Genomic DNA, 27,868 nt, shown 5'->3' with positions numbered 1-27,868 from the left:
AAAAAATAAAAAAAAAGATCCATAGCCTCCACCAGAAAATCAAATGGTTGCTGCCTTAACACTGTCATATTCTCAGTATATGCTGGTTTTTTTTTTTTTGTTGTTGTTGTTGTTGTTGTTGTTTTTTTTTTTTTTTTTATGTTTGTTTGTTTTGTTTTGTTTTGTTTTTGTTTTTTGTTTTTGTTTTTATTAATATTATTATGGAAAGGGGTGATTCCAGGCTACTTTTTGCTAATTTTTTGTCTCAAATTAACAAAATTTTCTAAAAAGAGGGCTACTCTTGGAGTTCCGCTGTTTAGTGAGGATGTGAACACTTGCACATAATCCGTGTTTCTGTAACGCTTACGAATTGAAAGCATTAATTTAGCAAATTATAGTTAAAGTTTTGTTTTAGGAGATAATTTTGTCGTTGAAATTGAAAACTGAAAGTAGAAGGCAGGAAACCACAATTAATTTTCCCACTGTCTTCTTTATAGCCTTTCTGTAATTTAAAAAAATTCCACCGGCGCAATTCAATTCAGATTTTCAGGGACGTTAATTTGAACCTTCCAACAACTTATATAAAAAATATAAAAAAATTTACCATTATTTTTTCAAATTTTATGCATAAACACAGAGATACCCTAAAAAATGACCCAAAATGGCTTCTGGATGTCACAAACTTGACCTTTTTTGACCTCACCAAATCACAACCTAAATGTCAAATTTCTCATTTCAACACATCTACTAAAATAATTTCATTATTCCTCTTCCATTTGAGCACAAAAAGTATGAGAAATTCTGAAAGGAAGTGTTTCTAAAAAATTTTTGAAAAATCCCTTATTATTATAGGAACTATATTCAACGAAAAGCTAAGGGCAGATAATTGTGGTCTCGTACCAGAATTTCTATTTTTCTTTTAACAATTTTGGAATTTGTTCTAACGAAACCATAAATGATGAGTTTGTATGGTTCCCAAGGTATGATTTTATTAAATTTCGACGCATTTTATGCTACATACTGTCGATAAATCGCTGCACTAACGAAATCTAGATAAAAAATTCTCATACATAGGAAAGAGAGTTCAAGACAGGAGCACTTGTTGCCAATCTGCGCACCAAAATTGTATTCCATAATGATAGTCGTTGTATGACAGCTCATTTTTAGAGCAAAATATCAGCAATCTGTTAGACGTTTTGTCTTAAACTTCGGGCATAAACTTGTTTCACAGGAGAGGAAGAAAACTCGGTTGCCGAGAATTTCTTGCTAGCAAGAACTTCTCCTTCAGTCCTTGACCAGTATGTCTGTGTTTTATCTAAATTATCTAATACACAATGTATATGAATATAACGTCTTTAGTTACCAGTTAAACCCACTTCAAGACTTTTAAGGAAAGTTCTTCCTAAAATCAGGCAAGGGGTGATTCATCATATCTCAAGATAATCTGTGAAATTAAGTACATTTGTTCCATCCTAAAAACAACTCTTCCTATGTTTACTTCCTTGGATCTGCGATGAAATATTTTTTGACTGGTTATAGTGTAAACATTCTGGCGGGAAGTTTTCTTGTACTTTTTCTGAAACAGAACATAACAAAAATCTACATGTATATATAACTGTTAATATTTCCAAAGGGCAACTTTCACTTTCACTTTTATTTTTTAAATACAGTTTCTATGAGGTCTACTGAAGGATTCTTAATCAAAATATATTTGCGATCTCCTATATATCTTGAAATATTTTTTGACTGGTTATTGTGTAAAAATTCCTGCAGGAAATTTTCCCATACTTTTTTCTGTAGTAGAACATAACCAGATTTTAAGTTTTAATATCTATAGTGAACTACTTTTATTTGAACTTTAATTTTCTAATACTGTTTCTATTGGGCCTACAGATGTATTTACAATAAAAAAATATTTGGGATTAAGAAATGTGTGAATCTCCCATTATAAACCTCTGCCTGGTTTTTAGGCAGAACTGTACTTAAATATCATCAAAAATACTTGAAAATGTGATAATGTCATTAAGAAATAGATTCAAAATGTGAAACAGTTCATTTTTAAAACAATGCAGCATCAGCAGATGAAATATATCGGATGCATTACAGATTCCAAAAAGCATGTAATAATAGTGAAATAGGACTAGTATTAATGCAGTTTTCTTAATATCATTGTCACTCATGGCAATTTGGTTGTATCAGGAAGTTAAATCCATTGCGAAAAGTAGCTAAGTTCCATTGGTATTACATGTATGTTGTTTTACATGTTTTTAGTCAATTTTAAAAGCTCAACAGAGCTTATGTTTGTATATGTTTTATATGTATCAACTTTAAATCTTTTGACTTTGACATTTTTGGGAGGCTATACTATTTCCAATAATTATTTTGTATTTCTTTATCTAGATCTGTCAGATTCTGATAGTGATGAAGACAAACTTCAAGTATGCAGTGGTGGAGATGGTGATGCTGGATATGGGGAACCTGCAGCACGAAAAACAAGGATTAACAGTAAAATGGATGGCTACATAGATTTTGCCAGAAGAATGATGGTAATTATAATAATACTAGTGATAGATATAGATTAAACTATATACATGTATATATATATCGGTATATATTTATAAAGATTCATACTAGCAAGTATGCTCCTAATGTTTAAATAGTGGCTTATAAATTAAAGAAAAGATAACAAAAAGTTTTATTTTTATAAATGTTTCTTTGACTTTATTAGGCAAAGATGGGTCACACAGAAGGTACAGGATTAGGAAAACATGGCCAAGGTATAGTGGATATCATAGAAGCATCAAAACAGAGAGGAAGAAGAGGGTTAGGGTTGACACTGAAGGGATTGGAGCCAGCTGATATAGACTGGGATTTTGAGCAGGAAAAGGTAATATATGCACCCAACTGATGGTTTTCCACAAAAACTTCAGTGAAAAGTGGTTGGATCTACTGTATGAAATAGTACTGCAAGATTTCATAACATAGTTAGGAAGATTTTGTTGGATTCAAAGAGTTATGGTCCTAATATTTAAGAAAAAGTTGCCAAAAAGGAATCGGAAATATACGTTAACCTGAACTTTGTATCAATATCTTATTTCTTTTATTTAAAGTTCTTTCACCAATTCATTTTCATCAAATTATCATACTGTATCAAATATATGAAATCACATTCCAAACTAAAAGTTGCTTCAAGTTTGAATGTTTTAACACTTAACCTAACTGTTTAAGGTTCTACATCGTAGTTTCAAGTTGCACTCTGCAAAGTACTACTTTTTACCTAGATAATACAAGCAGAGACTATTGAATGGCTACCTACCTGTATGGAGACAAAGCCTGTTATAGAAACTCTCAGACCTTGGAAAGTTAAAGGACAGGTAGAATTGATTACAAACTCTAGTATGCTTGAACGGATTATATTTTTTACAGAAAAGAGGGCATACATATATAACTTGTCATTTTTGTTACAAAATATGAAATCAAACAAATGAGAAGTGATTTATTGTGTTTACTGTATATTCTTAATTTTCATAAAAATGAATATCATACAAAAGATAAATTGCAGAGTGTTTTCCATATATTTTTTAAAACACATGAGAAACACATGTTTAGGACCTCATTGAAAAATATGAAAATATATGTTTAGGACTATGAATTGATTAATAAATGATAGGAATGTAAATAAAAATTAAATGGTTATTATATGTTTACCATAAAACTTCATATATATGAAAAGAGTATGATTTTCATATGATTTTGTGTCTGTATGCAAACAACAATTTTACTATTTTTGTTGTAAACATGTGTTTTCTTGTGTGTTAAAACATATGACATTGTTTTGTAATTTTTCCTGTGTAATAATTGTCTTTAGTAGCCTTCAGTAAATCAGCTTGATGGTAACTAACCCATATATTTACCTCATTAAAAGTCATTAGAGTTCACCATGTCTAGCTACTTGTGAATGGATGATGTTTCATACCGTAAAATGTTACTCATTGCATTTTCTAAAAAAATGGTTTATTAATGATAAAATATGCATTACTCCATATCCTTTGCAAATAGTAATCATCCTTTATTTGTTTGTAAAAGTTGCACTTTTGCTAAAGTTGTCAAAAAGGTTACAAAGGTTTTGTTCACAATCCTTAACATCATCTGCTCACATTTAAGCTGCATTATTTAATATCCATTACTGATCTATTCACGATCATTTCTTCCACTCGATCCAGTGACAAGAATGATAGCTGGAATCTGGATATTTATAGTATCAGCATCCAAACCCATACTTTTTGTTGAAATGGTGGGTTGGGTATTTATTATTTTCTATTTTATCAGAAAAAAAGAACTATAGATGATGAAAATAAATTCTGTGATGACAAAATTCTTCAAATGGTTCTGTCAAGCAAGGTATGTAGACATTTAGTCATTTTCAGGGTATAGAACTAGAGGTTCTTCAGTTTGTCTATGATATTTGCTGAAATTATTGTACATTTGGTTACAACTTTTAAGTTTTCATGTTGTTATATTGTTTTTAATCATTCATGTAAGCAGTGAGCAATTTGGAAATACCTGGTAATATAAAATGTAATTTGTACAAATATATTATTAATATGGAGATATAGCTTGCATTGCTCTTATGAAAATTGTTATTTGGGTAATAACTGGTGAAATATTGTTCTTTTCATTTTTAGTTGTAGATTATTAAGATGTAAAACATGTTACTTCCTTGGTGGGATAGAATGCAAAGGGTTCATCCCTGGCCATACCAAAGACTTTAAAATTGGCACTCACTGCTTTTCCACCAAGCATGTTGCATATAGGAAATAAAGTGATGATTGGTTGGTGCAGTCTCTCAACAATGTCTCTGAATAGAGTAACAGGCCTACCTGCAGGCTGTTATATCTTATAATCTGTGAGCTAGCACATTAAAGATCCAGCTTATTATATTCATAAAGCAGGGTCTGTTTAATTGGCCAAAAGTTTTCATCTTGAAATGCATGCATTATCTGCCATAAGTTGTTAAACCACAACAAGTCAATCAATGTTATTGTTTTTTTATGATACACAGAGTATTTTTGATCATTTGGAACCAGAGGAAATGAGAAGAGCTAGAACTAGGTCCAACCCATATGAAACAATCAGAGGAGGTTTTTTCTTAAACCAGTATGTTATTTCTGTATATCTTATATTTTGACTATTGGTCAACCAACACTATTCAGTTGTGATGGAAGAGGAGAAATATGTCCATAGGACACAATGCCGTCACCATCCCTAAAATATAGAGGAATATTGAACAGGAATGAAGCACTCAGTCAATAGATTACAAACTATACAACTTCAAAACAATGTTAAAAGCTTTCCTTTTCAATTCAAAATTCAAATTTAAAAATGTACCAATGAAGGGTTGCAGAGATTTTCTTGACTAAATTTTACAAAATTGTAATTGTTTCGGTAAACTAGAAGTTGATTGAGCTGAAAAGCTTTCACACTGTGTAACTAATTATTTACACTAGAATTCAAATAATTCCATTTAAGGATTGCTGAAATTTTTTGCAAAGAAAAATGACAAAACCAGAAAAAAACATAGCAACAAAACCATTCTACCAAGCATGAATTAAATGAATGTTTAGCTGGAAAGTTTGCACATGGCAAAACTTATTAACAAGAAGCTGCACACAGATTTACAAATTAACCCCATGAAGGTTACATGAAGGTTAGTTTCTTGACTCAAAATTTCTAAAATCCATAAAGAGCAACAAAGCCCAGCAGACAAGTAGTTGATGTGTTACCCAAACAACACACTCACCTAACAACTTATCAATGTTAAGCTGAATACCCAATTTCAGTTTTTTTCCTTGAAGGGTTTCTAAGATTTTTTGACAAAAAATTATGGGACAGAGAATACATGCTTATGGACACAATAAAACTTACTGCACCTGACACCTTAAGGTGGTGACACTAGAGGACATGCAGCTTACACTTGTCATGTTTACAGTATATTATGCTCTGCCAGCAAAACATATAGAATACTGTGCAAGTACTACCGGTATTCGTGGGGTACCAATGTTCGTGGTTTTCATGGGTGGGCCCAACCACAAAATTTGGTTCCAAATGAAAAGGAGAACCTGATTGATGTGTATACTGAAAACCTCAAAACCACGAATTCAAGTTCCAATGAACTTGTGTTTCTTTCCTTATCCATGGAAACTGGTATCCACAAATTAAAGAACTTCCACATTAGTTAATTTTCATTTTGATTCTGACAATATCATGTGAAATATCTTGACAAGTCTCGATGTTCCATATGATATTGTCAGTTACAAAGTCAATAGTATTCAATACTCTGTTTTTTTTTTGGTAATCTTATAATTGTATTTTTAATCATTTTAATGTACTGTAAGTTTTTTGGACAACTTTTGTTGCACAAAAATTCTAGTTAGTTTGTGTGGGACATCATTTTCATTCCTTACTCTTAAGAAGAATCACACTCATTACAAAAGTTTTGACAGATATTGTACAAGAGATAGAAATATATCATTCAATAAGATCAAAGAGAAAAAGTATAGATTACCTACAAAAGATTGGACTTCTACATTTTTTTTTTTGTGTCTATCTGTGTGTTACTAATTTGGTAACCTTTTGTTACAGTTTCAGGTAAAACTTTATTTTATCAATCGAGGATCAGATTATTATGAAGATATTCTATTTCAAACTACCAGTTCACTTACATTTGTATCAGATTAGTTACTTTACTACAAAAGCCATTTAAAAATCTTTCAGTGCAGCTATGAAAATGGCTAACATGGACGCCATTTTAGATTTCATGTTTACCAAACCATTAGATGTTGAGGGGGTAAGTATTCATTTATTTTCCTTTTTAGTGTAGGTATATTGTTGAAGTAAATGTGAGCCATGTATTAATAATTTATCTTATGTTTCTTGACTTCATTTATTGTAATGTTATAAATTAAAGCAGTCCTACAGTCATACTTTTTTTGTTCAAGAAATAGACAAAAACAAATTCTGGTTTCCTCAGGAACTATGATAAATATCCAACAGAAATTTAGAAATAGTTAAAGATATACAAAAAAAACATCCCCTAAACCATAGAATATGAAGAAATTTGAAAAATATTTTCATACAATTTAAACATGTTGAACTAAACCATTTTTTAACCCCAAAAATTGATACTAGAAAATATATTCACTTGACAGAGTCATCGAAAATTAGCAACCACAAAAATTAATACATTTGTAGTATTGTCAACTTGATAGTATTTTTTTTTCTTGAACTTTGAAATTGAAACTTTATAAGAGAACTTAGCAGTTTTTTTTTCTGAGATGGCCTTTTTGTTTGTGCACATCAACTATGATAACTAGCTTTCCTCATTTAGATTCTATCTTCTTTATGATTACATCCATTTTCTTTATATCAATTAACAGGTCAATATATTTTTCTGTAATTTATTTATCATAGACAATGAGTGAGCAGTTTTGATCAAATATTTACAATGGATGATTTCAATGAAGTTGAATCATACTTATACTGGATGGATTTATATGGTCTAATTTGAAAACATTTTGTGGACATATGTATAAAAGAAATCACAGTTTTCTCATCATGTTAATTAACCTTTACTGAAAAGTCATGAGAATTACACAATACAACCTGAAAAAAAGTTACAGTCTTGTTCAGATTGGTTCAGTTACTGTACACAAAACACTAAAAATCACAAAAAAATGAAATTTAAAATGTACAACTTAAAATGTAAAAAAAAAAGGAGAAGGGGCAATAAAGGCTCTCATTGGCCTGAAATACAACTTAAAATGTATCTGGACTGTTTAAATTTGGAAAAGACCAAATAAAATTAGAAATCACAAAGAGAACAACCCCTGCTTCAAATAGACTGAAAATGTAAAATCTTCAATTTGGATTTTTAGTCATCTAATAGTAATTACATTCCTTCACACGCATCTACATATGATTCCCAACCTTCCTATAAATAACATGAAAATTCCTCGAGTGGTTTTAGAGGAGTTTCGCTTACAAGGTTTTAAACATGTGAAGCTATTAATATGGGAAATCTCCCTTTGGAGTACTCTGACAGTAATTGTGTTCATGCACATCTACGTATGACATTCAACCTTCCTATAAAATTAATAAAATTCCTTGAGCCGTTCAGGAGTAGTTGCACTTACAGACAGGCAGACAGACAGACAGACAGGTTATTCCTATATACCCCCCCAAACTTTGTTGGTGGGGGTATAATTAATTAAAAGATTCTTGTCCCCTTCCCATAAAAAATTGACAAAATAAAAAAAAATTGGGTCTGGAATTTCAAGATCGGGATTTTTTTGTGTCAGTTTCTCGTATTGAGCTTCTATAACACACAAATCCTTCATTTCTTGGTGACTTAAACAATGTTTTTTCTCTGAAACTGATGTGGCAATGGATTTAGAACATATCTATATTTCAAATAGCTAAAATTAGGCTAGCAAATATCTGGTAAGAAATAAAAAATAATAAATAAAATCCTTCCACGCGCCCGATATTTTTTGTGAAGGTTGAATGAGAATCTACCATTTAAGTGTTACTTGGCCGTTGTATATTCCTGTGTTTATTTTGAAAACATTAGCTAACATTATCTGAATGTTTAACTTTTAAAAATTGTAAACAAATGTCATTTTTAGAGACCATTAACTCATCGTGGTGAGCTGTTATTCTTTGCTGATATATGTGCAGGACCTGGAGGCTTCAGTGAATATGTTCTGTGGAGATCTAAAGCTGAAGCCAAGGGCTTTGGAATGACTTTGAAAGGACCTTGTGATTTTAAGCTAGAGGACTTCTTTGCTGGTCCTGCTGAAATGTTTGAACCTCATTATGGTAAATAAAGTGTGTTAAATTACAGGTACAAATCACATTTTTTTCCCTAAATTTTATAGCATTGCTTTTGAAAAGAAGAAGAAATTATTGCACACATCTGGGAAGGAAGGGTAAGTTTATCTATTAAACCCTTGTTAGTCTATCCATCCATCTGCCCTTCACACTTTTTGTAGCATTTTTCTCTGCATATGGTTGTCTGAACCACTTGTTATTTGGACACTTATAAGTTATATATAGATGTATCATGTCAAGGGATTTGAGTTTTGGCTCGGGTTTGACCACTTGGTTTATTTACATAAGTTGGGATAGTTGATAGATTTCTTGATTTTTGTTTGCTTTTCTATAAGAACCAACAAGACTACAATAGCAATATTAGCTGTTTGTAAGTCAAACTTGCTATTTGATACAAAACATATTTGTTGTTTTTTCAGGTGTAGGAGGAGCAGAGGGTGATGGAGATATATTTAATCCTGATAATCAGGCAGCTTTTATACAGTTTGTTAAAGATAGTACAGAGGGCAGGGGTGTTCATTTTGTTATGGCTGATGGGGTAAGATTAGAGTGCAGTACAAATGTCCACTTTGGTGTCTTTGGTGTATGATTTACAGAAATCAGTAGTTTCCATAACTCCTTTTTTAGCTCACCTGGCCATCACTTGTTGTCCGTAGTCGTTGTCCGTCGTCATCCGTTATCAATTTTTCAAAAATCTTTTCCTCTGATACTGCTGAGAGGTATTATATGAAACTTTGCACAGATGTTCCTTTTAGGGTATCTTGCACGAAAGTTCCGTTAAGATTTTTGATCCGTCAAAAAACATGGCCGCTGTTACTAAAAATAGAACATAGTGGTCAGACTGTAGTTTTTTGCATATATCTCCAAAACTGTTAGGTTAAGCCAAATTTTGACTCGGGTGAAAGTGTTCAGCATGATGAGATCTGTCCGTGTTCAAATTTTCATTTTAATCTGTCAAGCCATTTATGAGTTATTGCTTTTTTTCGACGTTTTGTTAATTTTTATTTTTATTGTTTTTTGTTTCAAAAATCTTCTCTGACATTATTTGACTAAGTGGAACCAAACTTTGTATGAATGTCTCTCGGGTATCTTGCACAAAAGTTATGTTTAGATTTTTGATCCGTCAAAAACATGGCTGCCATTACTAAAAATAGAACATAGGGGTCAGACTGTAGATTTTCGATTAATATCTCCAAAACTGATAGGATTAGCCAAATTCTGACTTAGGGGAAAAAATGTTCAGGATGATGAGATGTATCTGTGGTCAGATTTTCATTTTTATCTGTTAAGCCATGTATTGATCCTTATAAGTCCTACCAAAGTCTTCTTGGATCAAAATTAATAGTAAACTTCTCGTTAAATTTATTGCCATTGAAAGACAAAATGTAACCAGGTGAGCGATTCAGGCTCCTGGGAGCCTCTTGTTGTTCAGTACATAGTTTGTATAACAAAACAAAATCATACAAGTAAAACATTTATTGAACAAAAAATAAGATTGGCCTTTTTACTCATGATGTAGATTACCTTGAGTTAATCCAGGAAAAACAGTGACAGACCAGTAGTAGCTTGCTGTGTTATAATTAACTTGCATCAAAAGTCCATAACATTATGTTTTGGTTCCCTGAATCAAAATGAAATATGGTTGTAGCTTTATTTCTTTTATCAGTGATAATACTCATTTTTGTGGGGCATATCCCACCCAAATAGGTAATATAGAAAATATACAGCAGCAATTGTTTTTCCATGGCAATAGGTAAACAAATTTCTTGTCAGATAGCACCTGTTTGTTTTTTCTTTGTTTCTAATCTTTGAACTCATAACTGTTAGCTTATGGACAGAAACTGTACACATATAAATATTTCATAGCAAGTCCTACAATCATTTCAGTATGACAAAAACTGTGAAATTACCTAGTTTTCACATATTGCTTACCTATGTCATTTTATGCCAACATAAGGAAGTCTATTGTCTATTCAGGCTACTAACTTATGTTGACAATTATCAGGAGAATAGAAAATACAGGAGACTGATAGTTTTATTTCTCTTTTTGCAGTCTCTCCCATTTCAACTGAGTAATCTATGCATACATTGATGTTTAGGTTAAACTTCCTGAAATCACTATCTGTTATGAAGGTGTATAAATGACATATATGACCAAGATGTACCTTAACAACAATAGTTCTGTTTCAGGGGTTTTCTGTTGAGGGTCAAGAAAACATCCAGGAGATTTTATCAAAACAGTTGTACTTATGTCAGTTTTTGGTAGCTATTTCTATTTTGAGGGAAGGTAAGTTTTTATATTTTGATAATATTAGAATAACAGTAGATTCAGACAGTTTGTATGTGTAATTAAAATCACAAGCAAGTCTTTCTTTTTTTTTACTAATTCCTCTTTAAACAGTTCAGGCTCCTGCACCAGAAAACACGAAAAACTTACTTACGTCTGAGAAAATTTTTAACTGATTGTGATGTCATCAATTTCAAAGACTTTGATTGGAGTTACCATGGAAGTTAAGATTATTCTCATACTCAAGTATATTTTAACTTTTGTGCCAGATAGGCTTATATCAAACTCACAAACCTGTTGATTTCAATTATGTACAAGTGCTTCAAGCTGGTATTGCTATTTAATGTTACCAAACTTTTAAAAGTTTTGATTAGTAAACTTTTGCAGCACCAATTCCATATTTAATCTTGGTGTAACAATGCAATATTCCCTGACTTTCCATTGTAAACAAGTTTTTATGTTTTTCTTTTATTAAGTATTACCTGATACTGATGAGTTACCAGAAATTATCATATTGAGTTATATGTCTAGTTTTAAAATGTCTACATTGAAATTGGTTATATGTATTAGCAAAATCTTGTTTTCTTTTTTTCATGCAGGAGGTCATTTTGTGTGTAAACTGTTTGACCTGTTCACTCCGTTCAGTATTGGTCTCATCTATCTGATGTACAGAATATTTCATAAAGTCTCAATCATCAAACCAGTTACAAGTCGACCTGAAAACTCAGAAAGGTATTTCATCATTTTACTGAATTTTTAAGTAGAGCTTCTCTGTCAACAATACTTTTGAAGGCTTTGAACTTATGTCATGTCTGAGTTTAACAGAATAAAAAAGTTCTTATAGAAGTTCTTATTGAAGATTTTCCCATGAAAGTGAGATATACCTTTCTCTTCATAAGCGTCACAAGTAAAAGATGCTGCATTTCTTTCACAAGTATAAGGGAATCAATGTTACAGACATTTTATGAAAGTTCATATCATCAACTTTGTAATATGGCCTCAGTATCCCAATACAAACTGAAAAAAGCAAAAAAGTATATTGTGAAAATATTTATCAATTTTAAATACTAATTTTCATGTTTTTTTTTTTAGTTCGTCAAAGCATAATTTTATTTGTCCTATGAAATTTCCCCTGAAAATGTATATAATAAAAAAGGGCAAAAGATATTGAATGAACATCTAAACCAATTTTTGCAATACCAGAAAAACTGATAACAACAAATAAAAGTACTCTAAAAAAAATTCTAGTCTGAAAAAGTTGTGCAATAAATGACTGTATTGTAGATCCCTAAAACATCTGCTTTGGATTTTTGCTTAATGTTTCAGATATATAGTGTGTAGAAATTTATCAGATGATATTGAAGGAGTGCGGAAATACTTCCATGAAATTAATGTAGATCTGAATAAACTTTTATCATCCACATCAACAGAAGATATTAATGAAATAGTGCCATATGATGTACTAGAGGATGATGCTGAATTCTTTACTTACATGTTTAATTCTAATAATATGTAAGATTATAATGATATGTACTTTTTGTATGTAAAGAAAATCTTCATTGGAATATTATCATAGTGAGAATAGTTGGCATTAGTAGGATTCATGTATTGACCTGCTAGATGTATGTGTATACTGTTCATTCAGGAAATAAGTTGTGTCATTAAAGAATTCATAATATGTTTTTTTGACAATATTACATACATTTTGGCTGTGATTATAGTTTTTAGACAAAAGATTTAATAATTGTAATAACAACCAATATTTTATTGAAACTGTTTCTGGGTGTACAGTTACTTTTTGTCTTTTACAGCTTAAATGAAAATGTTGTTAGGAGAGAGTTGGTTTTTATCTTGATTAAATAACAATTACCCAATGCAATCTTTACAATTGAGAAAGAGATTTAACTTTTTAATTCTAATTGATGCAATTTAATATCTGCACATTTGTTTGTAATATAATTTCTGATTTTACAGTCATTCTTTATGTAATTAAAACTATAGAATATATATAAATACAATAGAAATTTCAAATCTACTTCTGGATTGTCCACTACATAATACAGTTCATCAGATGACTTTTATTTAATCAAGAGAGGACTAACTCTATCCTCTGAACTTGCATTGTAAAGGGTTTCTTTAAATAAGACAGATCAAAACTGCAGAATTGAAATAAAAAAATAGTTCAGTGCCTAAGAGACAGCATCGTAACAACCCAAAATGTGGAGATGAATGACAAGAGAATGTCTTTTTTTTTTAAATGAGATGGAGAAAAGTTGTTATATAAACCCTTGTGTACAACAATGATATATGAGTATTTAACAATGTATTAATTAAAGCTTAATATCTTTGCAGACTAGGGAAAATGCAGATAGCTGGGCTGAAGAAAATTCAAGCATTTACACAAAATACGTAAGCATCTTAAGGTGGTACACTACATCAAGGGAAATAACTCTGTCAATAATCAGCAAAACATTTTATTTTGTGAAGTTCTGATATCAAACATCAAAACATCTTAGTGATCAAAAGTTTTGTTGATGAAGCTACTATATGCTCATTAAATTTATTCTCAGAATCTTTTTAGATATTGCATTTGTAGTAAACTACATCAGTCTAGTTGTTACCAATAGAAATTTGCCTTGTTCAGTGTACATCCATAAATATTTGGTTTACATTGCTGTCCAGTTGATTTTGTTTCACAGATTGCAAATTACTTATTTTGACCTGTTATGATGTCCCTTTATACAATATGAAAAAAAATGTGGTCCCATAATGTAATAGCATCATTTTCATTTGATTTCCAGACAGTAACTTGAGTATAAGTGTATGAATACTTATGACATTGTTCCAGACCACAAATGGAAGGTTGGGATTAGTTTTGAGGGTTATGGCCTTAACTGTTGAGGAGTATCACTAGGTGATATCACACACATCTGTAGTTTCAACAATAAAAAATAATTCTTTGGAATGTATGATATGCTGAATCTAACAATCATGATTGTGATTTGACCACTAAAAAAATTATGGTCATGTAATCGTACCATGTTGTCATCTGTTGTAGTGGCATTGTTGTTGTCTTGATCTGTAGACATGTTGTGATTGGACAGTATCTTGAGTTTATTTGTATAGATCTTTATAGCATTATATCACAAGGTACCACAAAAGAAAGGTGTGCATTTTATGGGTTTTGGGACATGAACTGTTTAGGAATAAGGGGTCAGAAACAGGAGTTTTCATTTTGTCTGGACAATATCTTGAGTATAAGTGTATTGATTTTTCTGAAATTGTACTGCAAAGTGCCATTCCACAAAAGGAATTCTTGGATGGATTTTGGGGTTGTTAATTGGACATTTATCAATAAAGGGTCAAAAAGGGACAGAAACAAGAATTTTCATGTTGTCAGGATAATAACTTAACTACAAGTGAATGGATCTTCTTTAGATTGTTGCCATACCCCAAAAGGGAAGCTGTGGTTGATTTTAAGGGTTTGACTTGAATCACTTAGAAATGAGGGGTAAAAAAATGGCCATAAACATGCATTCACTTGTTGTGTGAATTTCTTGGTACCACAGTGAAGGTTTGGATTGATTTAGGGGGTTGTGACCAGAATCTTGAATGAATGAAGGACCAAGAAATATCCACTATTATTAATGTCAAATTCTAAAGCAGTGTCTATTATTTACCAGTACCGGTAATTGCAATCAAAATTCAGAGATGTATCAAGCTTAAATGATGTGTCCATGTCCCTACTGTTCAGGGACCTATCAAGCTTTGCCTAACGCAACATTTTATAGGGAAAAGACTACTCAAACTTTCCAATTTTGTACAAAATCTTTAAAAAAATATATGGTTGTAGGTATTATTGACCTGATTGTACTCAGTTATTGCATAACAATTTTATATGCTAGAATCAGATGGCGTTTTAGCATTGAAATTTTTTAATAGAAAATTTCAATAAGTATAAAGTTAAAATTACCACAAAATAACTGACCTGAAACTACGGTAGGTTAATGAAGCTACTGCTTTGCAATGCACTCCTAAAATAGAGTCTGTATAACATGTTTGATCTATCTTTCATGAATAATGTGATGTATGACCTTTAATTTCAGAGTAGAGTGAATTGTGAATAAATTATAATTTTTATGCCTCTGTCAGAATGGTTTATATTTTCTGACTGCATCTGTCCACTATTTTGGGACAATCTATTAAGGAATCTTATTTGCCATGATGACTATTAAATTATCAAACTGATAATGTTGCCTAACATTGTATTCTATTTATTTGTAGTGAGCTGTATGAAGCTAGACAGTCAGATATAAGAAGGGAATGCCTAGAAAAATGGCAGGTGAATTGTAAAATTTTATTAGTCATTATTTATTATCTTCTCCTCCGGATCCATTGGTTAATTTTCCTCTCTGAATCTATTGAGATTCAATAAGTATTTACAGTTCCCTTGTCAAATACAAAATATCAATGATATGCCATCTTTCAACAACAACATGCAAGTGCAAGTCAATTTAAAAGTTGTATTTCTTTTCCGTCTTAATTCACGTCAGAAAGTTATTTTCCTGAACACTTATCTAATTTGTATCAAAATGTACTATGAAAAGCAATTCCCCAATGATGTTGATTAGTCGTAAAGATTTGAGCTGCATCATTGAAAAATGACGAAATAAATGGAGAATTTTATTTTACTAAATTACAAACAAATCACATTTATGTAGTGTTTCATATCACTATCTGTCTGTTGATTAATGACATACAGTGTGCTATCATGAAATAGTAAGTCTGTGTTGTAATCAATAAAATAACACTTATTATTTTATTAACTTAACAGGTACCAGATGAGGTGAGAACAGCACCATCCAAACAACCACCTGCCAATGTCTTTTCTGATATTATTGGGGTAAGTTGCTTATGACTTCATAAAAATGTCTCCCCTGATATCATCATGCTGAGTCACAAACAACTTCCTGCCAATGTTCTTTATTATATCATTGTGGAATGTCTTCTTTGAAATCATTGGGGTTAGTCACAATTAACTTCCTACCAATGACTACTGAAATATCATTGGGGTTAGTCACAATTAACTTCCTAACAATTTCTTCTCTGATATCATTGGGGTTAGTCATAAACGACTTCCTAATTTTGTCTTCTCTGATATCATCATGGTAAGTCACAAACAACTTCCTACCAATGTTTTCTATTATATCATTGGAGATAGTCAGAATTAACTTCCTACTAATGTCTTCTTTGAAATCGTTGGGGTTAGTCACAAACAACTTCCTAATTTTGTCTTCTCTGATATCATCATGGTAAGTCACAAGCAACTTCCTACCATTGTTTTCTATGATGTCATTGGGCTGAGTCACATATCATTGGGGTTAATCGCAAGTAATTTCCGACCAATGTCTTCTTTGATATCATTGGGGTAAGTAAGTCACAAATAACTTCCTACTAATGTCTTCTTTAATATAATTGGGGTTAGTCACAAACAACTTCCTACTAATGTCTTCTTTAATATAATTGGGGTTAGTCACAAACAACTTCCTTACAATGTCTTCTTTGATATCATCATGGTAAGTCACAGACAACCAATTCCCAATGTCTTCTCTTCAGGGTAAGTTACACTTAACCATCAGCCAATGGCCTCACATTGGGGTAAGTCACAACTTCCTACTAATGTTTTCACTGATATCATTGGGGTATTTACCCAAATACAACAGAACTCAGTGTAGTGTTTGACAATTGAATACTACTTTAAATCTTCAATGTGTATTCTACAGAGTTTCGGAGTTCATTACAGTTACTATAGACTGTGATCTGAAACCAGAGTACAGCCTTGGTTACATTGCCCTAAATACTACCATGGTCCCCTTGAATTCACTTTCATAATAAATCAACTTTTTGATTCATTTTAAAAAAAAAAATTTTGTGTCATTTCATTTCTCCTTGGTTTTGAAGTATTTGTTTCTTTACTTAGCGTATGAAGTAACATAACAACAATTTTTACTCTGATTGCCATCTTTCAATTTCACTTTAATGATAAATCTATTTTCTTTTTCTAAAAATTTACACCTATTTTTTAACATATTTTTTAATATAAAAACAAAAGGGAAAAACATGACTTGTCACACCTAATCACTGGTATGCTTTTTAAAAGGGTAAATCTATAATAAGTTGCAGTCTGAATTTTTGGTATTGACCAATTACTTTTAACACCATAGATTCTCACACATCAACTGATCCGCAAGTAACCAATAGAATGTTAGGATTTATTACTGATATGCAATACTAATGGGTATTTAAAATTCCAAAATAGATCAACTAAAAAATTAAGTAATTTCTCTATTTTTACTAAAAGATCAATTTACGGTAAATCTATGTAGTCACCTTCAGCCTTCAAAAAGAACTGAGTTATTTTTTTTTTCGTAGAAGGAAGATCTAGATTATATTACCCATGACCTAGAGCAATTGACACCTTCAGGACTGCAAAATATACCTAGTCCGTTTGACTACAGATGTTATGTTATGGGAAATCCTGAAAGAAAAAGATGGTATTTATTAGGCTGTGGGGTAGGTATATATTATGCTTACGCCTGTTTCAGTTTGCAAACATTTTGATTTGTTTCTGTTGAAAATATTTGAAACAAAATGATTTAAAGCATAGCAATATTAGTTGCCATTGTTCACTTAACGAGATAGAGAGGGGGGTGTGGCTATGGAATGTAAAATTTTTCAAATGCTATATTTTCATACTCCCTCAAACGAAGTTTGGAGATAAATAGGAATTTGGATTTTGATGAAATTTTATAGGGAGGTTAGGCATAAGTATAGATGTGCATAAAAGATGTTAACTATTGTCTGAGTGCTCGAAAGAGGAATAATCCAACCTAAAGGATTTTACATTTAACTTTCAAGTCTGTTTTGAGCCAGTTCTAGTTTGAAAACATTGAAAAATACTCTATAAAGTAATATAGTTCTATAAACAATCAAGCAAGTTTTTTGTTAAGCATTGTGCCCCATGCTGGTCCGGGTGTTAAAAGAATAGGCCTGCAGCAGCGCTAAGCTTGTCGTAAAAGGCGACTAAATAGTGCTCAGAACCCTAGCCGGGGGCTAGGGCACTCTGCCCACAGAGCAACTGGGATGTGTGCCCCAGGTGGTGGAATGGGGTACCCCTGGCGTGTTACATGCTGGGGTTGTCAGGCTATAATACGGATAACCTGACGGCAAACCATAGTGGTGCACCGTGTTGGGAAAGATGCCACGTTCCTCGCACGTTAAAGAACCCTACTGTGGTATTCTCCCTGAGTAGGAACCATAGGGCTCCGCCACAGGAGGCTAAATTGCCCGACCCTACCCACCTCTCCCTATTTCCATAGGCAATCAAAATTTGTCAACCCCCATTGTCCTTTTGTCCCATCCCTTTTTTATTTCATCATCTTTTCATATTCATTTTATCATCAATTTCATGTTCATCGTCTGAATATAGCTGAAATATTGCTGCTCGGACGTTAAACTCCAACCAACAATGTTAAGCATTGTAGTATAAACTCATGTGAATATGATGCAAATTTTTTTACAAATTTCTTGAGCTAAATTTTGGGGTTCTTTTGTAAATCTCTGCATTCCTTACTAGTTAGTATCATTTTATAATTCTTGACAAACATAAGAATCTCCTGTCAGGAATGTTGAATCTCCTGTATTTTCAGATGTTTGAAATGCATGTTTTAAAAATATATATTGTAAGAGAATAAAATACCAGTGAATGATTGTTATTCAGTGTTAGCATTTGACATTACACAACCCAGGTAAATTATACTGTACTTTAAAGCTAATTAACATGTAAACTGTTTTTATGCAACCATTTGACTTGTGATGGGTTTACATCACTCACTTTTAATCATAAGGATGATTAAATATTCAGAAAGTCAAATGTCCCTATCAAAACTCTATTTATGACCTTTTGATTAAAGGCCTCCAGTTGTGAGGTGTAAACTCCTGCCAAAATTTTGAAATCTCATAATCTGTATTGACCTGCTTGACCATGTATGTTTGTATTACAGAGATCACATGTCTTTAAATGGGATGGTCGGAGTAAATGGAGAAAGTTAGATGAAGATATTATCCATGTTGAATTACCTGCCAAAACATTATTAGAAGTTGAGTTCGTTCAAGAGCTGAAGGGAGAGGTAGTTCTATTATAATGGTTCAGGAGTTAATTCTTTGATATTTTTTAAATTTGCGTGAAAGAGTAATCAAGGGAACCAAGATTATAGCGGAAATCAAAAGAATGTAATCCAGGGACAAAGACCAGACATGGAAAATAGACAAACACAACAAAGAACATAATGTAACTAAAATAATAAAAAAAGTAACAAAAGTAAATGAGCAACTCCACTAAAAACTTGAACATTGACCTGGTGCATAAGTAGGGTAAGCCTCCTCTGTTTTTCTAGAAACACCTGCAGAGTTGCTCATAAAAAGTCAAGTTAGTGGTAGACAAAAGAGGAAAGGAAAACTATGATGTACAAATCAGTTTTCATGGTGCAGGTGGATACACCATAAACAGTCCACGTGTTCAAGATGACAAACATAAAACCTCTGTAATGATGACTTCAATCTTGTAGCAACATAAACCTGTTCCAGAAGCCTAATTGTAAGATGTGTAGTGCAATTCAAAAAGTATGCATAGTAACGACAAGCTCTGGCATAACATATGAGTTGTGATGTGAAAACTCCATATGCAGGTGCTGAAGGGATGTTGCTACTAGGAGAATTTACTTATTGGGGAACATTTGATGTGCATTTTTGTTTCTGTTTTATTTATGGAGATGAACACCATATACATTATTAGATTTAAGCTGGTCTAAGTGTTTCTTAACCTTTTAATACTGTTAATGACAAATGTTACAAAACAGTTGACAGTACAAAGGATTCACTTCTAAAGCAACTGATTTTGAATTTACACATTTTAACATTTTGTAGGTGACTTATAGAATCACTGCAGTGGTATCAAGCTTTGTCCTGCCAAGCATTTTGCCATCACATGGCATTGTCATCATTGTTGTTAACAATTTTTCGAAAAGTCTTTTCCTTTGAAACTACTTGACCAATTAGAACCAAACTTGGTATGAATGTTCCTTAGGGTATTTTGCATAGAACTGGTGTGGGTATATTTGATCTGTCAAAAAAACATTCCTGCCATTACTAAAAAAAGAACTTGGGGATCAGAAAAATGTTTTTCCCATATATCTCCAAACTTTTTAGGTTTAGCCATAATCTGACATGGGTAAACGTGTTCAGACTGATGAGATCTACCTGTTGACAAATTATCATGTAAATTCATTAAGCCCAGTTGGAGTTATTGCCCCTTTTCTATGTTTTTCGGCTGTTTTCAACATTATTACTATAAAAAATCTTTCCCCTGAAACTACTTTACCAATTTGAACCAAACTTGGTATGAATTCTCCTGAGGGTATTCTGCATAGAACTGATGTGGAGATTTTTGATCCATTGAGAAACTAAAAATAGAACATTAGTGTGAGACAGAAATTTTTCTCATATATCTCCAAAACTGTAAGCTTAAGCAAAATATTGATATTGTTGAATGTGTTCAGATGGATGAGATCTGTCTGAGGACAAATTTTTCAATATTTTGTCTTATTTTTAGCGTTCTTACTTTCAAAAATCTTCTCTGAAACTACTTGACCAAATTAACCAAACTTAATGAATGTTTCTTAGGGTATTCTGCATAGAACTGATTTGAAGATTTTTTAACTGCTGTTACTAAAAGAAGAACAAAGGGGTCAGTCAGAAGTTTTTTCTCATGTATCTCCAAAACTGTTAGGTTAAACCAAATTCTTTCATTGCCAAAATAACCCTTTTTATAAGTCCTACAAAAGTCTGCATTGGATTACAGTTGTCAGATGACTCCTTGTTAGAGTTATTGCTGTTGAAAGGTGAAAAATGATGTTTTTTTTTTTCACAGTTTTTACCCAATATCTTGAAAATTATGATAGATAGGAAGAAACTTTCATTTGCTGTAATGATCGTAATGATGAAGCCTACAAAAGTGTGGTGGGATCGAAGATTTTGGTCTACTCCTTGTTAGAGTTATTGCCCTTGAAAGGAAAGAAATTAAATAGGCGAGAAATTCAGGCTCCTGAAGCCTCTTGTTTCTTATTCTTTAAATATGTTTATGTTTATGTTATACACCATGATATGTACAGGATATGTACAGGATAAAATTAATGAATAGTATTGTAAATGGTATTTATTATTTAGGGAACAGGCCAGAAAAGACTAATGACAGTACATGCACTGGATGCTTTGTTCCTTTATGGCAATGATGTTCGGGAACTACCTTTCACTGAAAGGTTTGACTTATTAGATATTCAATGTTTTTGTATAAAAAAAAGCATTAGATAACAATTGCTTATAATATTCATCAACAGCATATACGTTGCATAATATCTTACTGGCTGTTATTCTCTTTCTAGGACTCTTGGATACTGACCATATCAAATGTTTATATGACATCATCATTTAAAAGGAAATCATTGGTTTTGAATTATGCATGTCCGGTCAGAATGTATCTGTAACAACAATTTCATCCTATTTTACTCATAACTAAACTGATGGTTCTTTCTGTGATTGACATATTTATATGGCACATTAGTAATTTTCAGTGTGGCTTAAAATATTTGATATTTGGTTTCTTTTGTAGGTGTTGACTGTTGGTTTTATTGAAAATTGTTACAAAATTTTATGATATATTTAAGAATTTACTGAAGGAAAACAATTTGTGATAAAAATAATGTATATCAAGTCTAAAGATAGACAGATATATTGAAACTCTAGAATTGGTGTGACACTGCAAGTTTGCTTCCCTCAGTTAGTTTTAACCCCTTCTCTGCTCTGACATTTGTGTCAACATGGCCTCAACTGAGTCCAGTGCAGTAGACCATTTTGAAAAATAGGCTGTATAATATGTAGCTTTCATTAACCTGTGTTACTTCCCAAATCTTGAATGTGAGCTAATGCACACTTACGTAAATGTTGCACATTTACCATTAAGGTTTTAACAAATATATGTATTTATTTTAAGGATGGACAAGCTAAGAAGATTTGTGAAATCCATCACCAAACCAACAAAACCTACTGTAACTCCTATTATAGTTCCACATGTCTATAGATTTGAACAGATTGGACAGATATTTGATAGGTAAGTATACATGCTCAGTGGTTCATAGTTAGAAGAACAATTTGCTAACCAACTCATTAAATGAAAGATTTAAATTTGGTAATAATAGTTAAACAAATTAGCTGTTCAACTTTATTTTTCTTTTTTCATGTATTATAAGATAATCATTGTTTCTTTTAAATATCTTATAGATTACACTTCAGAAGAGTGAAAGGATCTGGAACTCCCAGGTTATGTTACTTCCCACCAGAGAGAACAGATGAAAGATGTTACCTGCCCTCTGGTGTCTGTATCATCAAAACTGTCAAAGGTTAGTCAATAGGGCTAGTCTGAATTTCCTCTGACCCTACAACCCTCCTCTTTTTTTTTTTTTGGATATCTGGGGTCGGAACAATGTGCTATAAAAAAGGTTTGGTTTTGCAGTACTGTGGATTATCTCATTTCAAAGAGGGTATAAATTTAAGGTATTTCAAGTCCCATGTTAACTTCTCCGAGCTGTAAACCATAAAATACTTTTCTTACTAAGTTCGAAGCAATAGTTCCAACATTTGAATATGGCACAGTAGCTAAGCACATTCTTTTTAATATAGGATGATGTGTGTCAACAATACAGAGGTTATAATGTAAAAATGATGGAATCTTCAATTGAAATAAAATTTGAGCAACAAAACTGATATATTCATATGAAATAAATCAGAAAATGTATTAGATATGCTTGGTATGCATGATTTCAACTGGACAGTTTGAAGGAAGTGTTTGTATTGGGGTACTTTTTGTATGGCACATTCTTCTGACCAAAACCCAACATATCAATATCCAAATATAAGAAATTGCAGGATCTGAGGAAATTTGTACAATAATACCATCAGCATCAATCACAAAGTAGATATATTGCCTGACAGAACTGATGGACCTCATGTCTTGTGTCTGTATCATCAAAACCGCAGCTTACATCCCAAATTCTAATGTATCATCAAAAATGCTAAAAGGTCAGTGAATACCCCATCTCCCATCCACAATACTAATGTTAGTATCATAAAAAAGTCAGTAAATAAGTCAGCTAATACTCCAGAATCTACTGTCTGTGTCATGAAAAATGAATATTCCAAACTGTCATCCCTAATCCAGTTGAATACCCCCAGTTCCCATTCACAATACTGATGTTAGTATCATCAAAACTTTAAATAGTCAGTAAGAAACCCTACCTCACATCCAGAATTCTAATGTCAGCTAGGTGCATCATCAAAACTGTCGAAGATCAGTTAATACCCCCAGCTCCCAACCCCTATCAAAATGCCCGTATTAATTTTATTGTCAAAGGTCAATTAATATCCCCAGCATCCATCCCCAATCAAAATGCCTTTATCAATTTAACTGTCAAAGATAAAGTACTGTGAAAGTACTATTATTCGTAGGATACCAATTTTCGTGGTTTTTGTGGGTATGCTAAACCACGAAATTTGGTTCCCCACAAAAAAGGTTTTCATTGATGTGAATACTGAAAACCTCAAAACCAAGAATTCAAGAATCCACGAACTTGAGTTTCTTTCCTAATCTATGAAAATTTTTATCCACAAATTAAAGTACTTTCACAGTAATACCCCAACCATCCACCCCCAATCAAAATACCTGTATCAGTTTAACTGTCAAGGGTCAGTCAGTACCCCAGCTCCCATCCCCAACCTATCATCAAAACCTTAAAAGTCAGTAAATAACTCGAGTTTTAATCCTAAATTCTAATGTCTCTATCATGAAAATTGTCAATAAAAATGAATATTCTAAACTGTCATCCTGTTATCTGTATTATCAAAACTGTCAAATGTCAGTAAATACCCTTAGCTTCCATTCACAAACCTAACATCTGTAGCATCAAAACTGTCAAAGGTCAGTAAATACTCCCAGCCCTAAACCTGATATCTGTAACGTCAAAGCTGTCAAAGGTCAGTATATATCCCAAGCTCCCATCCACAATCCAGGATTGTATCATGAAAACTGAAGATTGATGAATATTCCAAGCTGTCATCCCAATTTAACACTCATTTTCCTTTGGTGTCTGTTTTATCCAGACTGCAGATGGTTTGTTCAAATCCCCAGGTCATTCCTCTTAAGACAGAACTGATTGGAGGTTCTACTTCACACTTAAGTGTCTATCAACTTCTGAAGATACATAACTGGATCAGCTCCCTTCCAAACCTGTACACAGGGGGAGAGAGTGTGAGGTGCAATCACACCCCCTTTGAAAACAAACAAGCAATTTTAATTTGTCATTTTGATTCAGCTGTGACATTTTATTTAAACTGTGATTATCAGAGAGGAGAATTTACATCATTCACTATTCTAAATGTCTATATACATTATGAATTTATCCCATGTGCCCTCTCATCTACAATCAATCTGAGGCTTGAAATTCATTTTCTTCCTTGGAGCTTTGCCCCAATGGGCCCCCTACCAAGGCACTGCCTGTACCTTGCTGGTGACCTAGTTGGCTTTGCACCCCAACCTTTTAAGTAAGCACCTCTTTCAAAATCCTGTGTATGATCCTGCTTCATCAGATCACTCCACATTACCTAACCGATAATGATCTTTAACCTAGACCGAATCCTCTGTCATTATATTATTTACCCTTAATTATACGCTTCTGTCAAACCTCCATCCATTTGAGTTCACAGCTTTGCATCAACATGTTGTGTTCCCAATAATTGTTAGTATTAATAAACACTAAATAACAGAAATAAAACTTTAAAGAGGCTGAAAATTGCAAGAAAGCACATTTAGTGTACTTGATTGTCAATTATTTCAAAATATGATCTTTTCTTACATTTGTCAAGTTAACAACTGCCAAGACTAATGGCAATTGGTTCTCTATTTTAGGACCATGGACAATAGCACTCAGCAAGTCAACCAATAGAAAATATTTTTACAATCTGAAGTTAAAATCATCAACATTTGAGGCTCCAACAGATAGTGTAGCTTCTGTGAGGTAAGTGTATCATATTATAGTAATTAGAGCATTTGAGGCTCCAACAGAAAGAAGAGTAAGAACCAAATTACCGATAAAATGGCATCAAAAAGGATAGTCTGTATAACAAATGGCAATATCGGGGTAAAAACTGGAAAGTTGGAAACCACCACCACAATGTTCCTGACTTGGTACAGGCATGTCAGATACAGAATTATGGGTGTGAAAAATCTGAATATTACAGTAATTACTGCCAGAAGACATATTTTGTTTAGCTGTATTTATAATTACTTAATTTTAATTTTTCATGTAGAGAGTGCAAGTTACATAGTTACAGGTGGGACTTTGAGGTAGGTGTGAAAATCCATCCAAATCAGACTTTTGAATCTTCAAGTGATAAGATCTCAAAGGAGGACTTGATGAATCACATAAAGAAGATAACACCACATTGAAAAGAGGTTAGACTGAAGTAAGGATGAGAGTTGAAAGGGTCAGCTAAAGCAGACTTGAGCTTTCAGTTATCATCTTAAACAGAAGAATAGTAAAAGGAAGGAAAGGATATGTACACCTGTCACTGGATGGAATTATTCATCAATGATTTAGAGTATATTTCTGTGCAAGAAATGTTTTCATCAAATTTGCTTTTAAGTTACACATTGATTTTTATTGAGACAGTTTTATTTCATATACGAATATTGTTAATTTGTTATTGTCTTACTTATAATAACTGGATATGTTATTTAATTTCATTAGTTACTACAACACTTACATTTTCAGTAGTGGTGACAATCAGATGTAAATATATATTGAACCAAGCAAATTCGCTAAGGTCAAATGTAGCTTCATGGGTATTTTGTGCACCAAAATGAATTTACCTGAATGCAAGGTTGAAAATTGGCAGCCCGTCTTATTTTTTATTTAGAAACTGATTTACTTAAAAAAGAACATTTATATTCCATTAAAATGTTTATGCTATCAGATGGTACCTTCAACACTTCGAATGTCCCGAATTGCTAAAAAGAGAAAAAAGTTTACATTTTTCTTATTGCCATGTGATATTTGGCAGGAAAATCGGTCCAAAAAAGTACACATGGTTACGAAATATATATGACATGTGGTAAAGAAAATTACTGTAATTACTAAAAAGACTGACAATTTCTGAATACATAAGTACTTTTGTCCTGATACCAAGGAGGAGGTGAGAATTTTTGTTTAAATAGTTAATGACGACCAAGACGAACACCAAGTGGAAATTAATACTTAAGACAGCCGACTATGGAGGTATAAATCTATTGGATACAAATCTTCCCCTGTCACATCTGAATAAAAGTTGTTTTGGTCGCGGAAAAGTGACAAAAAGTTGGAAATCCTGGCTAAAACCCTGCACATTGTTCTTCATGATAAATGAGGGTTTTTTTTATTTTTGGGATGTTTGATACTTGTTTATGTGACCATCATCTTATAAAATACTAGTAATTTAAAAGATTTCAAAGTACTTAAGAAGGTTAAATTCGTGCATTTCTAAGCTATATATTTCGCTATATAGCTACATTATAGCAAATATAAATACGCAATACCGAACACTAGGCACTCCATTTCTTGTGTGCGAAATTTTCAATACTTTGTTTGCAGAGAGAAGTGACATCACCCTACTTAGTAGAAAAAAGTGACTTCTCCCTATTAGTTTTAGTTTAGTAAACTTAGTTCGTGGCGAAAGACAAGAAATCCAGAACTAGATACTACATGTGTCAGTTCCTTGGGCTACCATGAAGTACAACTAAAACTAAAAATAATCGAAATAAACAAAGTTGCCTTTGATTTTGCAAAAGCAACCAAAAGAGAGAAAAAAACACTTCCGGCTGCCACCACTTTTATAACCTCTCAAACACTGGAATAGCTGGGGTTCCTAATGCATAAGTAGATGTGATTCAGTAGCATTTGACTGCAGTCACTTGGTCGTAACTGAAATGCAATTATTTTTGAAGGCATTTAAATTGTTTTAAGTTATGTATTCGGTTTGCTACACTGTTCTGTCGGATCATGTTTGATACTAGGAATATAATGTAAGCATATAGGTGTAGCATATAGATTTTAAACTGGTAGTCACAACGTATAGAAGTTGACTGAACATAGAATCTACAATTTAAATGACAATTTTACAGGTATTTGGCTGGTATGTCCTTGTACAGACCTTGACCAAACTGTTATCTCCAAGGACAATACTTTAATGTGATTTAAAGCGGACATATGACCCATCTTTTAGCCACTTGGCCGAATTTAACGGATATGAATTTTTATGAACCTGAAGTAGGCAATTAATTGACATTCATTAACCATAGCAACTGGCTGATTGACGACGTATAGTGATAAAATATTTTCTTCTCTGGCTAAAGTAATAAAAAAAAACATTTTAAGCGTTTCTTGCAGTTTTTAGGCGGTTTCTTTTTTTGTTGAGTTGTAAATTTATTTTCTAATCTAAACCGACTAACTCAATAAGGGCCTATTTATTTTTATGGGACCAGGGCTAGGATAAATTGAATAATGAAAAACG

The 27,868-nt window shown here is 32.4% G+C and overlaps 1 protein-coding gene across 2 annotated transcripts; it reads left to right on the top strand.

The window, feature by feature from the left end:
* The first annotated feature begins 408 nt into the window (after positions 1 to 408).
* Positions 409 to 26,604, top strand: LOC148597709 (cap-specific mRNA (nucleoside-2'-O-)-methyltransferase 1-like). 2 transcript variants are annotated; one of them, XM_088561243.1, is made up of 22 exons: positions 409 to 959; positions 2,380 to 2,525; positions 2,708 to 2,866; positions 3,261 to 3,353; positions 4,309 to 4,380; positions 5,042 to 5,136; positions 6,754 to 6,826; positions 8,664 to 8,856; positions 9,288 to 9,406; positions 11,059 to 11,155; positions 11,755 to 11,887; positions 12,482 to 12,667; positions 13,508 to 13,564; positions 15,440 to 15,497; positions 15,990 to 16,058; positions 17,588 to 17,728; positions 19,219 to 19,344; positions 21,440 to 21,531; positions 22,263 to 22,379; positions 22,550 to 22,668; positions 25,230 to 25,338; positions 25,631 to 26,604. In XM_088561243.1, exons 1-22 carry the CDS (start codon positions 935 to 937, stop codon positions 25,767 to 25,769), a joined length of 2,418 nt encoding a protein of 805 aa, XP_088417369.1. In that variant the 5' UTR covers positions 409 to 934; the 3' UTR covers positions 25,770 to 26,604. The 2 variants fall into 2 exon arrangements, with proteins under 2 accessions (XP_088417369.1, XP_088417370.1); XM_088561244.1 differs by lacking the exon at positions 409 to 959 and adding an exon at positions 1,041 to 1,277.
* Positions 26,605 to 27,868: the final 1,264 nt, after the last annotated feature.

Source organism: Perna viridis, chromosome 14, assembly GCF_037379345.1.
Source record: "Perna viridis isolate PV_CMFRI_1.1 ecotype Kerala chromosome 14, ASM3737934v1, whole genome shotgun sequence".
NCBI lineage: Eukaryota > Metazoa > Mollusca > Bivalvia > Mytilida > Mytilidae > Perna > Perna viridis.
The sequence above is the reverse complement of the archived record's forward strand: the minus strand, read 5'-3'. Positions and strand labels throughout refer to the sequence as shown.